Here is a 14515-nt window from a genome sequence, read left to right as displayed (position 1 = left end):
TAAAAAATATTATTCAGTTCGGTAGTTTAAATTATCAGTTTGAAACGGCATTTGGTTGTAAAAGTTTCTTTAGAAATGAAATGCGATACAACCTAAAATGTAACAATCTTCCTAATATTTTCGATTGCAACATAAAATAGGATATTCTTTATAATATTTTCAATTCACAACTAAAAATGTTTATTTTTTCGTAACCATTTAGGTTTTATATGAAAATATTATGAATGTCACATTTTAGATTGCATTCAACCTATAATATTATATTTTCTTATCACATTTTTAGACTACTCATTTCTGTCATTTATAACTTTAAATTAGATGTTTTTTATGCTTTCATATATCTATTTTTTAACAAGTTGATTATAAAATATTATATGTTTTAAGTACTCTCAATCATTTAACAATGAACGCTCAATTACTCTTGTAGTCACTGGTGCTCAAATTCGTAATGTCTGAAAACAACAACAATTCATTTAAGTCAGTAATTTGATTTGTTCCTTTCGTAGATATAAAAAATAAAAAAGTGTGGGGATTGTAATATATTGGGGACACCTCATATGTTATTTTCCTTTTTGAAAACATTCATAAGGCAAATTTTTGGTTTATATTTGCTATGGGCAGGAAAGTATTTAAAACTCTATTTCTATTGACTATTAACAAAAACCCCCGGTATGACTGTTGCTTATAACGGCATCACATTAAATAGAAAAGAGTATTGCTTGTCAATGGTGCGTATGGTATCCCAGAAACACACTTACCAGTGCTACCATACACACAAATAGGAAAGGGAATCCCACTTCAACTCTTTTCACATCACTCTTTTTCCTCAACAGTGCCTGCATAAATATTGAGTTTTTAAATGGCTTAACCCTAAACTGAGTGCAATCCAATAAGGACAAAAAACGTCTTCCTAAAGTGGTCACTAGGAGAAGTGACTGTACATGATTGAACATGATTATATATGAAATATATAAACATGATTTTACTAAAAGAAGAATGCACAGGAGAATAACTTACCAGTTCCTCCTGCAAGGCCTTTCTCTCGTGAGTGCTTAGGCTCCTCCCCTGTGTCAGTTTTGAAATGGTTGCTTCAGCCTGAAAAACAGATTCAAATTAAATGACGGAAGAAGATAATGCAACCTTCTTTTTAACTGTCACCGTCGAGCAATGTTCTTTTTTGTACTAACAAACATACCTTCCCCAGCTTAAACTCGAGGTCATTTAATTTTAATTTCATTTCCTCCACATCTTTAGCAAATTTTAGATCCTCCACGGTCTTCAATGTTTTCACCTCGTCATCCTTCAATGCATTGAACTCCTTTTCCCTCACTGTCTTCAGTTCCTCGGTATCGAGAATATCTTCCATCGGCTTTGATTCCACATCTTGCACTGGCTTTAACTCCTTGCTATTGAAAGAATCATTCTTAGGCTTCAGATCAGTTTCTTTTATTAAATTCAAGTCCTCACCAATAACAACTTTCATTGGTTTCAGTCCAGATTCCTTCGTCGGCTTTAATGTCTCCTCATAGAACATCTCCTTACTTGGCTTCAGCTCTGCTTCCTTCTGCGGCTTTAATTCCTCCTCATAGATCATATCCTTACTTGGTTTCAGTTCTGCTTCCTTCATCGGCTTTAATGTCTCCTCATAGAACATATCCTTACTTGGCTTCAGCTCTGCTTCCTTCTTCGGCTTTAATTCCTCCTCACAGATCATATCCTTACTCGGTTTCAGTTCTGCTTCCTTTATCGGCTTTAAAGCCTCCTCGTAGAACATATCCTTACTTGGCTTCAGCTCTGCATCCTTCTTCGGCTTTAATTCCTCCTCATAGTACATATCCTTCCTTGGCCTCCAATCTAGATCCTTTGTTGGGTTTAAATCCTCAACATTTATCATCTTTGACTCCTCAACCTTCGCAACCTGACACATAGAAGAAAACAAGGTAATTTTCTCGGCGGTATAAGCTTCAACAATGTAGTTAAGTTTGTTTTTAAATCACGTATTCGAACAAAAATTCCTTTCGGATAAGGCAATTGTACGTAAAATTGAATGTGTATATATGTGAAATGATGTACAAAGCTGCTCTAACCATCGGAAGGGGTGATAACACTGGTGAATGCGGAGGGCTGATAAGGGCAACCTTAAGCTTATTCTCTTCAATATATCTTCCGCTATCCTTGACAAACTGTCGAGCGGACACAGCGAGCGAGGTCACATGTTAATTACTATTATCAAATAAAGCACAAGCAGAGCAGAAAAGATACTTACTGTGGCAGATGTAATGTTTTCGTCAGTTGTTCCTGCTGGAACAACTGTACTTTGAATCAAGAACTTATCTCTGCATACCATATCAGGCGGGGCTTCGCGCTGAGCTTGCATGGTAACTAAATGGAAAAGGCAAAGGTAAGAATAAATACCATAGCACAGAGGAGAAAAAATTATAACGAACATCATATGAGAAATTCATAACTATATTTTATTAATAAATTGCATCACTAGCTTTGATTCACTTGTCCAACTTCTGAGACATCACAACGGCAGATTGTCCTAAAGGTCGAGAATACTGGATTATGTTTGTTAAAAGTAGGCAATTTTTGTTGCCTCACTTGATTTGCAGTCTCAGGAAATTAATCATCAAATGCAAAAGAAACCAGAAAATACATATGAAATGCCCTGCACTTAAAGCACCTGAAAGGATGAAGAATTTACCCTTATCGGATCCCAATTCTTTTGTCCCTCAGCCAAGTGACCCCATATAGACTTCTAATGATAACATGAATTTAATATACTTACATCATTAATCATGAGCCCTTATAAGATTAAAAGTCACTTAAGCTTTCAAATTCATTTGTTATATGCGCATAAATAGAATCATAAAACATAAGATTAAAAGCCACTTAAGCTTTCAAATTCATTTGTTATATGCGCATAAATAGAATCATAAAACATAAGATTAAAAGCCACTTAAGCTTTCAAATTCATTTGTTATATGCGCATACATAGAATCATAAAGCATTTAAGTACAAAAACTCCATACCTGAAAACTCATAGGTTGATTTTGGCATAACAATGCCAACATTAGGCCGCACACAGTATTTCTTAGGAGACGTGGTTTTAACCTGCAAAAATATCATTGCTCCAATAACATTGGAATCCAAAAAGAAAAAGAAAGATCAGAAAGTAAAGGTTCAGAGTTTAGACCTTGAAAACAACATGTTGGTTAGTGTTATTTGTAAGTGTAACCGAGCAGGAGCATTGTTTCTTCAATATAACTATCAATCAAAAAAATTCAAATAAGAAAAATAATTAAATTAGAAAAAAATGGGTAAAAATAGAAATAAATATAAAAGCTAAAGTTTATGAATATATTAACCCCTTAGGGTTTTTTTCACAACAAACCCACAAAAATAAATAAATGCTACATAACTGAAGAAAAAACTGTCAATTTGTTTTAGTATTTTACCTTGGGTAAACTATACATTTAGTACCTCAATTATCACTTTTGTTCCATTTTAGTCACCAACTATTTTTTTTGAAATCACATCTAATGTTACATTTTTGTTTTATTTCGGTCTTCTACCATTAAAAAAATAACAGAAATGTTAATTTGATATTTTATAAAAAAAATTGATGATGACGTGGTATTACCTTATGGTAACACATCAACATCATAATTAATTTTTTAATGGCGAGTGACTAAAATAAAACAAAAACGTAACATTAAATATAACTTTGAAACAAAAATAATTTAGTGACCAAAACAAAATTTAAGTGATAGTTGGGTATAACATATAGTTTACCCTTTAAGTATAACAAAATTGCTGATGTTATATTTAAAAAAAATCAATGATGATGTCCCTTATGATGACACATCAACATCACGGTTGATTTTTTAACTGTGGATGACTAATATAAAAAACAAAACGTAACATTAGACATAATTTTCAAACAAAAAATAGTTGAATGACCAAAATAAAATAAAAGTGATAGTTAGAATACTAAACATGTAGTTTACCCTTTTATCTTTTGCAGAATTGGGGAGAAAAGTATTCTAAATACTGATTGCGAATCCGATAGACTCAATGAACTAATTCAGTTAAGCACGAATTGCATTTATTACTATATTTTATTTTATTTTTAAAGAAAAAGAAGGGCAAAAATGTCAGGATAATGCAGAATGGAAAAAAATCACATTCTAATTTGGTTCCAACATTATTTCTCAATCTAGGACATTTTATACAGTATACGCCTAAAGACCCCGGGATATCACGACGTCTTCAAGCTAAAATTTTGATGCATAATCCTTGGAGATTACTCGGCATCTTTAGTTGAAATAGGGTTGCTGCTGCATGTGGAGTTGGCCGGGAATTCTCGGCGTCTTCTTGGGAAGTTATATAATCTTTTCTTTTGTAGGTTTACCTGAGGTTTTATCGGTTAAGCCAGACCCAGATTACAATTCTAAGCAAAAAGATCACACTGCTTCAAACACTGGAAATTCACAGTTGTTTCCTGCTGGGAACACCAAACACTGGCTTGTTCGAATGGATAAGCCTGGAATTGGGGTTGTCACAAAAGCACAAATGGTTGATTATTATACTCAAATACTCACCAAAGTGTTGGGAAAGTAAGTATTTTGTTCACTATGCACGAAAGAAAATTGGTTTTCCATCATAAGTTTGTTCATTCTGGAGTGAAATGATTGTTGCAGTGAGATGGATGCACAAATGTGCATATACCATGTATCTTGGTAATCCCAGTTTGGTTTCTGTAGTGAACTTGATTAAGAATGCGCGAACGAACTAGCTGGTCTGTATATGCTTTCAACAAAAGACGCCGAGCAATCACAAGGATCAAAATTTTAGCCTCATTAGGAAAATAATTTTGGAACCACATTGGAATGGGAATTTTTTTTTTCCAATATGCATTATCCTGGCATTTTTGCCGAAAAAGGCCAAAAAATAGGTTTAGACAACTCCTTGTTTCATTCGCGTAATTAGTGACCAAACAAAAAAAAATAATTGTAAATAACAGATATATTTTTTCATATAATAAAAAAAAGATTAGAGAATTAAAAGTTACTTTATCAACCTAATAATTATAAAAATACTTTATGCAGTAAAAGTAAAGGAAAGAATCAAATAATTATGCACTCACATCTGAATTTAAGTTCCTTTGGCTCAATCTCCAAAAGTTGAGCGTTCATTGTCCTCCTTCACTTGGTCACCAAGTCTTAATCTGCGCTTTGTAATTATCAAACTAATCAGCAATATAATCCAAATAATTAGTTTCTTTTTTCATTTTGCAAAATATTCGGATTTGAATGAAGATATGAATATTTTTCAAAAAAAGGTGAAGGCGAAACTAGATCGAGTTCTGACACGCTTTGACTCGGATCAGACTCGAACCTACTCTGTTTGCATTCCAAATAAGCGATGATTCGAGTTCCCGGAAACGGAGGCGATGAAAATTTGAAATCAAATAGAAAAGGCAGATACGGTTTTTAAATTTTGAAAGAAAAATATTAACAATGACTCTGCTACGACTCGGATCATTTTCCTTTTGATTCACAACAACAAATAGATCAATCATTTTGATCTCAAATTTAAGCTGTGAACATTTTGAAAGCAGAAAAGAACTCTGTTACTGACCGAGTTTCAACACAAAGAGAATCGACAATAACGTCATGGCACTGACACAGTATCGTCTTCTTCTGAATTCGATAACAAAACTCGCCAAAAAAATAACAGTCAAAACGGCATCGATTTCCAGGTTCCGAGTTTCCACAGTGCACGAAATTCTACGCGAGAAAATTTTAAAATAATAAAAGGAGAAGAGAAAAAAGCGACAACGTTTTTCCCGAAATCAGAAGAGAGAAAACTTACCGGAATCAACAAAAGAATCTCTGATGGAGAGAAGATGAAGAGAGGAAGGGAGAGAGTATTTATAGCGTGAAAGTGAAGGATTCAATGGAATATAAAACTCTTAAAGAAAATAATAATAAAAAATAAAAAGCGAAGAGTCCCAGAGATTCCTTGAGAGAGAGTTTGCTAGTGGCAGAGGTGAAATGGCAGAAATAAACCTGTGAAAAAGGGAAGTGAAAGTCGATCATGAAAAGATATCAGAACTTTTAAAGTGAAGGAAAAGACTAGACAGCGTTAGTTGTACCCGCCGTTTCGTTCACTAGCCCACTCCGTTTTGCTTCTATTCATAGCTTCTGGGCTTTGACTCGTGGCCACGGCCTCTTCTTGGTTATCCATTTTTCGACGTTTATGTTTTTTTTTATTCTGTGAAATTTCCTAAATTCTATATATAGTTTAGGGATGGGTACGACATACAAATTCCACGGATTTTGATTTGATCTAATTAATTGGATAATGTTATATTTTCTTAAAAGGAATTTAGTTTGGGTTGGATTCTTTTAAAGATTATGTTCAGATTTGATTAGATTAAGTTTAATATGAAAAATATCTGATTTGATTCGATCCAACTTAAAAATTATAATTTTATTTTATATATTTAAAGATAATTACAATAATACTCTTATATATATTATTTTTTTCAATTAAATTTATATTTTATTGAATAAAAAATATTTTTAATAAATATATTATTTTAGATCGGGTCAATTCAAATTTGCATTTTACCTAAAAAATAAGTCTGATTTGAGTCGGGTAGAAGGTGTATATTTTTTGGGTCAAACCAAGTTGACCGAAAACTTGACCCAACATGACCTATGTCCATCCCTATACATATCAATTTTTTTTAATTGAAAAGAGAGAACAAATACAAGGCAAGTCTCACATATTAAGGGACATGGATGTCCCGTGAAAGCAAAGATAACAGAGCTACAGGAGGGGTTTCGTACACCTTTGTTGAGGAAGAATGTCTATCCGTCATTTTCACCATAGCATCCGCAACTGCGTTTGCTTCACGTGGAATCCATCGGAAGATTAGATCCCAATTATCGGAGTTCATCTTATGAATGGCTCGAACAAGCGACAACGGATTTGTTGCCTCATCAGTGTCCGTGATTGATTTGATAGCGTAATTAGAATCGGATTGGATTACGAGTTTCCGGATGCCTCTTGTCAATGCCATCCGAAGGCCAATGAGGATGCTCCATAATTCAACTTGGAGGATATCAGTTTGCCCCAGAAACCTATTAAATCCCAAAGTCCATGCGCCTGTGCTGTCTCGAAAATCCCCGCCAGCCATACTTGTAGCAGTTCGAGCATCGACTGCTCCATCAACATTCAAGCAGTAGTGCAGTACCAGTCAAGAGAAGGTGGAATCCATTGCACAGGAATGGGCAATCGATCAGGTTTGTGGCTGTAAATAGGTCGACAGGCAGCAAAATGCTGAGCAGAAACAACGCTAATATGGAGAACCACATCCATTTGGTGAAAAAGGTGATTGAAGACCAACTCAGTTCGTCACTTCCCAACTTGCCAGACGAATAAGTTAAAATTTAAGAGAAAATAATCTCAGTGACCAAAAATTCTTATAATATACGATTTTGACCAATTTTTTTTCGATTTGCCAAAATGACCAACAAAATCGCAATGCGATCTCCATTATCGCAAATCAGTTTCCAGATTCGCAAAGCGATTTTGATCATCGCATTACGATTTTCGAAATTCGCATTGTGATTTTAGAAAATCGCAATGCGAATATGTAAATCGCAACGCGATTCTGACTATCGCAACGCGATTCTGACTATCGCAATGCAATAATACGTGATCGCAACGCGATTCTGACTATCGCAATGCGATAATACGTGATCGCAACGCGATTCTGACTATCGCAACGCGATTCTGACTATCGCATCACTGAATTTCAAATTCGCAACAAGTTTTAGTTTCGCAACACAAATGGGTATATAACTACTACGCAGCAGCATCAACTCATAACCTAAATCCCTAAATCGCAACTCATTCCATCTCCATCTATCACTCTCTCCGGCGACATCTGTTCCTATATCCAACGACATCTTTCCCCATCCGGCAACAGGTTTTAGTTTCGCGGCTCGTTTGTTTAGTAAATTAATTTACAATAATGAAATCATCTAATGTTGATCATGTTTGGATAGATTTGTGTTTTGGAAGGTCATGGGAGAATGTTCATGGTGTTTTACAATATATGTCTTTACCCATGAATATTCAACTAAAACTGTCATTAAAAAAGTTAACTTATGAAACTCTAATGTTACGTGTTGCAAATAAATTGAATTTAGAGCCTCTAAGTGGATTTAGGCTATCTTATCAAAGAAAATGTAAAGTTTATTTGTTAACCGACAATGAAGTTGTTGAACAATTCATTGCTTACATTAGTGTTTCGCAAGATGATGTTACATTGTATGTTGTTGAACCTAGAAGTAGGGAAGTTGGGTTAGTAGCAGGTAGTAATCAACTAAGTTTTTCAACCCCAGTTTATGGTGCTCAAAATTTAATGGTTCCACCACAATTTCATCACCAAGAAAATGTTGTTTCACCACATTTCCAATACCAAACACAATCTCAAAACCCACAACCTTTCCCTAATCCAAATCCCAATCAACTTTCAGCACCAAATTCCGGTTTTCGTATTGACCAGTTAAACGATGATGAGCCAACAGAAAAATTATGAGTACTAGTCAGTATTCAAAATTTGATCTTGGTCAATACCCGGACTTTAATCTTGGCCAATACTCGGATTTTGATGATGTTTCAGAAGAAGAAACAGACCCTGAGTGTAATGATTTTGATATTGGTCAATACCCGAATTTTGATGATGAAACAGCCGCTGCCGAGGAAGATATTGTTGATGATAATGAGGAGGAAGTTACGACTGTGAATGAACATGTTGAACATCCATTCTGTAATTCATATAACCTTGAAGAAGAAAAAGAAGAAGAAGAAATCCCCGAAGAAAAGTCCCCAAAGAAAATGCCACTGGAGTATAACTGGAATATGCCATAATTACTTCAGATACCGGAAGAAGAGTTGGTAAAGATAGCAGTTGATTGTTACACAAAAATTATTCGTATCAAGAAAGATGATTGTTTTGATACAAAGGAAGACTTGAAGATAGCTTTGTATACGAAATGTGTGGAAGATGGCTATCAACTAAAAGTTAACAAATCAAGCAAAGATCGTTTCGAAACAAGGTGTATGATTGACAAAAACTGTACGTGGCGTATGATTGCAAAGAGGATAAAAGATTTCGAAATGTTTCAAGTTAGGACTTTTATTGATAAACATACATGTTCAAGAACCCAAGTTTTTCCTCACCATAGACAAGCAAACAAAAAGGTGTTGGGTGGTTTTCTGGCTGAGTTAATGTTTTTGAATGGCAGGGTATATCGGGGACATGAAATTATGACTAACATGAATGCTCGATTCAAGATTAGTATCTTATATTCTCAAGCTTGGAGAGCCAAATGTTATGTCTTGGAATTGTTGAGGGGGTCGCCAAAAGCATCGTTTGCCCAACTGCCGGCTTATTGTCACAATTTAAAACTGAAAAATCATGGGTCAGTAACTCATATCAAAACAGATAGAGATTGACGCTTTGAGTTGATGTTTATCGCCATTGGTGTTGCGGTTAGTAAATCAATATAATTTTGTTGACTCATTTTTGTTAGTTACATGCATTTCACATTTAAATGATTATATTTCTTGTGTATATTATTTTGTAGATTCGTTCATTTATTACTTGCATGCGCCCAGTTATTATAGTTGACGGAGCACATTTGAAAGGTCGATACCTTGGAGTAAGCTTATTAGCAGTAGTCATGGATGCTAACAATGGGATATTGCCAATAGCTTACGGGGTTGGCAAATCTAAAACCTCTGATTCATGGACATGGTTTATGGGGCATCTTAGGGATTGCATAGGTCCTATTAGCAATCTGACAATCATATCCGATAGGGCAAACTCAATTGACAACGCTGTTACAAGGTGTTTCCCAGATGCTTTTCATGGACTTTGTGGTGTTCATTTGTATAGAAATCTAAAATCAAGGTCTGCTGGTATAAAAAATCACAAATGGACATACTTGAAGGCTGTAAAAGCTTATCGGGGAAGTGGATTTTAATAAGCATATAAATTGTTTAAGAGTACATCAACTTGGAGCAAGATATGGTTTCATGACGTCTAATAGTACAGAATCAATCAACGCTCTAAGTCGTTATTCCTAGAAATTACCCATTACTATGTTAATGGAGTTTTTTCGAGCCTCTATTCAACAGTGGTACTACAAGAAAAGAAACCATGCATGTATTATTTCTTTAAATTCGTAACTTATCATATATTTTACTAAGTATTATTTATTTAAATTTACAGGAACATTGGAACATCGTGTTACACCATGGACTGAAAAAAAGATAACGAAACGTGTTGTGAAGTCAACGTCATGGAGAGTTGAACCATGTTCAAACACTTTGTTTGAAGTACTGGATAATAACTTAAATGGGCTTGTCGATCTAAATACAAAGACATGTAGTTGTATGAAATGGAAAACATCTGGTTATTCGTGTGGCCATGTTATAAAAGTTGCTCTTCATCTAAACCAAGATGATTCAAGTGCATACGCTATGGATTTCTACACTACAGAAGTATATCTACAGACTTATGCCGAGATTATCTACCCTATTCCACATCTTTGTGAGTGGGACATACCAGATGACTTACAAACAGTTTTGCCACCAGCCATGGACAGAATGCTACCTGGCCGACCAAAAAGTCACGATCGTATACCGTCTAAGGGTGAAGAGAAAAAGAGATCGACATGTAGTCGGTGCAAGGAAAGTGGTCATACAAGATTGACATGTGGATCACCAGTGCCATCACAATCATCTTTTCCTATACCAAAATATAGATCCTCATCAAAATTCAAAGCTCATATGGTGTCAAGCAAAAGGCAATCAAAATCGTAATCAAAATCAAAATCCCAATCACAACCGGCTTCACCTTTTGGGACTATTAACTTAGGTGATTTTTAAATGCAAACGTTGTATTATGTGTATTTTATGTGTAAACTTTTAACATTTTCAGTTAGGCATGTATTAGTAACTTGAGTTTGAACATTTCTATGATTTGTTCAGTTGTTATCACTTATTACACATTCATTTGAATATCACAACGCGAATATGACTATCGCAACGCAAATATGACTATCGCAACGTGAATTTAACTATCGCAACGAAAAAATCCCAACGCGAATTTGACTATCGTAACGCGAATATGACTATCGCAACGCGAATTTAACTATCGCAACGTGAATTTGACTATCGCAAAGCAAAAATCGCAACGCGAATTTGATTATCGCAACGCGAATTTGATTATCGCCACGGGAATTTGACTATCGCAACGAGAAAATCGCAAAGTGTATTAGACTATCGCAACGCGAATATGATGCAGATTGAAATCAACAAATCAACTTTTACATTTCAATCAATAAAATAAGCACAAATAAGAATTATTTACACATCAATTAAACAAATCAACTTTTAATCAATTAAACAAGCCAAAAAATAATAATAATTCTTATTTTTCTCTTCAATTAAACAAGTCAGAATTTTAAGAATCAATTAATTACAATAAAAAAAGTGTACCCCATACAGTTGTTTATGCACCCATACATCAATTTCACGCAGCTCACTTCAGGATTAATCTGCAGAAACCAAACATTTGCTCAAACAACACTTTCTACACATCTAAAACCAACAAACAACAAATTATATTGAATTCTAGGTACTTAACAACACTTGCATTTGACTTACCAATTGTTTATGGACACTTTCATAATGCGGATGCAGGTAGGAAGCGTCTCGCATATATCGTTCTAGCCATAAAATGCCGAAACCACAAGCCTACTGCACCTCTATCTCTATTGGTGGGAGCTAGAAACTATGTACTTCCTGTCATCAAACGCTCCAAGCACATGCATACGAGAGGACCACAATCCCCTCTGGCTTCCTGCGTTTGTTGTGGCGCGGTCTCATCTCTGATAACTGTAATATTGAACTTCTTTGGCTTCTTGTTTTTAGAATAAGTCCAATAATTAATCGCATCCAAGAATTTAGCCAAATGAGAGCTCCATCCCTTAATAATATCTCTTAAATCAAACAATGATATGCAATTTATCATGCTGTCATATACTATTGTCTTCAGGGATGGGAGCTGAAGCTCGACGAGAAGCCAATGATTACGTTCCAAAATAGGGATAAACACCTACAATCATAAGTAATAATTCAATTGCGCACTTATTTGTAAACACCTTTAAAATATTTAAAAAACAAATACTAACCTTATCGACCTCCCACCATGCAGGATAAAGTTTAGCTTGTCCATTAGCCAACACATATGATTCATGTCGTTGATTCTTCAAGTGAACTACGTGAAAAGACGTCGGCATAATTGTATATCGCGTATTTTTTTTTATTTTTCCTGATTTTCCTTATTATTAGAAGATGTGATACCCATGCATCAATATACTGTTTACAAAAAAAGACATATATTAGTGAATTACATAAATTTTAAAAAAAAAATTAATCAAAATGAAATATAAGAAGAAAAATATAAGACTTACCCCCCATCGAAATAGCCTTTGTCTTCAACCCCTAATAATACACCCCACCAAGACCGTTCAATCAACAAATGCATATCATCGTTGAGTTTGTATATGTCAGCGTAACACCCCTGGCTCCGCTCAAGTAGATAAAAATCAACTGCGGTCTTAGCCTAAAGGGTATTATCCATAATTGTTTCCGGTAGTTTTTTCCTCTCCACTTCATCTGCCAGAATGGTACTGGCCGGTAATTTATACGAAAGCCAACAGTCATCCATCATGTCTGGCACGGGAGGGGATTTCTTAATAATTCGATATATTATGCCGTGTGAATCGGGCTCTAGAATGTTGGGAGGGACCTCTTCAACGATGACAGGGGCCTCTTGAACGGTGAGAGGGGACTCTTGAGGAATGATAGGGGCCTCTTGAACGATAAGAGAGGCCTCTTGAACGATGACAGGTGAGTCGGGATTCTTCTTACGGAGTCTTCGCACTATTGGGGTGAACAGAGACTTAATGGCACGTGCACGCCGTCTGATGCATTAACCCCGTCGTGCAAGAAAAACTCGACGTAAAGCATCCACCTTATCGGGCCGCTAAAAATAAATTAATACATAAAATCAGTAAATAAACAGACATGATATTAAACAGTGAAAACAAAGACAAATATGTTTCAAACTTGCACGGTATTCACCCAAGTCATTATTCTATCATAGTTCACAAAATGCATCAGATAACATTCCGGAAGTAAGCACTTATATAAACATTTAAAAGGACAACATATAGGTTTAGTGCATGTTCAAGGACAACATAAAGTGTATTAGTTTATTCTTCAAACTTAAGTTTGCAACACTGTGAAGTTAGTATTTGTCTTTGTCTTTTGGTTGAAGTAATGCAATCCATTCAAGTTTCAATTTGCAGAAGAAGAATAGTTTCTGAAACTTAAAATCGCAACACGAAAATGACTATCGCAACGCGAAAATGACTATCACAACGCGAAAATGACTATCGCAACGGGGTAATCACAATACGAAAATCAAATCGCAACGGGGTAATCACAATGCGAAAATCAAATCGCAACGCGAAACTAAATTCGCATTGCGATTTTCACGTTGCGATTTTTATTTTCGCATTGCGATTACCCAGTTGCAATAATCAAATTCGCGTTGCGATAGTCATTTTCGCGTTGCGATAGTCATTTTCACATTGCGATAGTCATTTTCGTGTTGCAACTATTTTTCTTCTGCAAATTGAAACTTGAATGGATTGCATTACTTCAACCAAAAGACAAAACAAAGACAAATACTAAGTTATTTTAGAACTGTTTAGCAGTATTGGCAGCAACCGAATGAATTTACTAAGCAATCCAAGTGAAATGGTTAATCTAAGTGAAATTACGAGTAAATCAAGTTAAATATGAAAAATCTTAAACTTACCTCGTTGGGTAGAGTATGAACCTCATTCTGCAACGATGCTACCATCTCACGTAGAGCCGCTACCTCACCACGTAAAGTAGATACCTCATCACATCATTCACCATTGTCATCGCGTAAAGTACTGACCTCCTCACGCAAGGCATTGACCTCATCACGTAACTCCCCTAACTCATCCTGTGGAGGTGGAGGTAGAGAATAGGGAGATAAATGTCGTGGCATCTTTTCCAGTCGCCTATCACGAGGTGATGGTGGAAAAGAGGCTCGATGATGTGACGGAATAGGTGATGGCTCTCGTTGTAGAGGTGTATAGTGTGGTCGATCAGGTGATGGCTCTGGGTGAGGTGATGGCTCTCGAAGTGGAGGCTGCTCATCATCCGTGCCATCAAAAAAACGCTTACTAGCTTGCCACCAATCAGTGGCAAGCTCAGCCTCCATGGGTGTCAGCCTCTGTAATGAAGTGTTGGTCTCCTAACAATATAAAAGCTCAAACAAAGTTAAACGTGTACTAATAATAACTTGTTTATATATGGT

General features: G+C 35.5%; 2 protein-coding genes across 5 annotated transcripts; both read right to left on the bottom strand.

Moving 5' to 3' along the window:
• Positions 1 to 703: 703 nt before the first annotated feature.
• On the bottom strand, positions 704 to 11532 carry LOC120206983 (vesicle-associated protein 2-2-like). 4 transcript variants are annotated; one of them, XM_039206523.1, is made up of 10 exons: positions 11522 to 11532; positions 5153 to 5309; positions 3200 to 3270; positions 3036 to 3117; positions 2267 to 2382; positions 2088 to 2183; positions 1760 to 1918; positions 1196 to 1699; positions 1018 to 1095; positions 704 to 836 (listed from the first exon to the last, which is right to left on the bottom strand). In XM_039206523.1, exons 2-10 carry the CDS (start codon positions 5199 to 5201, stop codon positions 723 to 725), a joined length of 1269 nt encoding a protein of 422 aa, XP_039062454.1. In that variant the 5' UTR covers positions 5202 to 5309; positions 11522 to 11532; the 3' UTR covers positions 704 to 722. The 4 variants fall into 4 exon arrangements, with proteins under 4 accessions (XP_039062454.1, XP_039062453.1, XP_039062456.1 ...); XM_039206522.1 differs by lacking the exon at positions 11522 to 11532 and adding an exon at positions 5881 to 6221 and having other exon boundaries at positions 5153 to 5233; XM_039206525.1 differs by lacking the exon at positions 11522 to 11532 and adding an exon at positions 5881 to 6221 and having other exon boundaries at positions 1196 to 1702; positions 1823 to 1918; positions 5153 to 5233.
• Positions 6803 to 7395, bottom strand: LOC120206949. Its single transcript, XM_039206502.1, has 2 exons — positions 7271 to 7395; positions 6803 to 7157 (listed from the first exon to the last, which is right to left on the bottom strand). Exons 1-2 carry the CDS (start codon positions 7393 to 7395, stop codon positions 6803 to 6805), a joined length of 480 nt encoding a protein of 159 aa, XP_039062433.1.
• Positions 11533 to 14515: the final 2983 nt, after the last annotated feature.

This window comes from Hibiscus syriacus, unplaced genomic scaffold, assembly GCF_006381635.1.
Source record: "Hibiscus syriacus cultivar Baekdansim isolate YM2019G1 unplaced genomic scaffold, ASM638163v2 tig00014213_pilon, whole genome shotgun sequence".
NCBI classification, from domain to species: domain Eukaryota; kingdom Viridiplantae; phylum Streptophyta; class Magnoliopsida; order Malvales; family Malvaceae; genus Hibiscus; species Hibiscus syriacus.
Note: the sequence above shows the minus strand (reverse complement) of the source record. Positions and strands in the feature narration are given on the sequence as shown.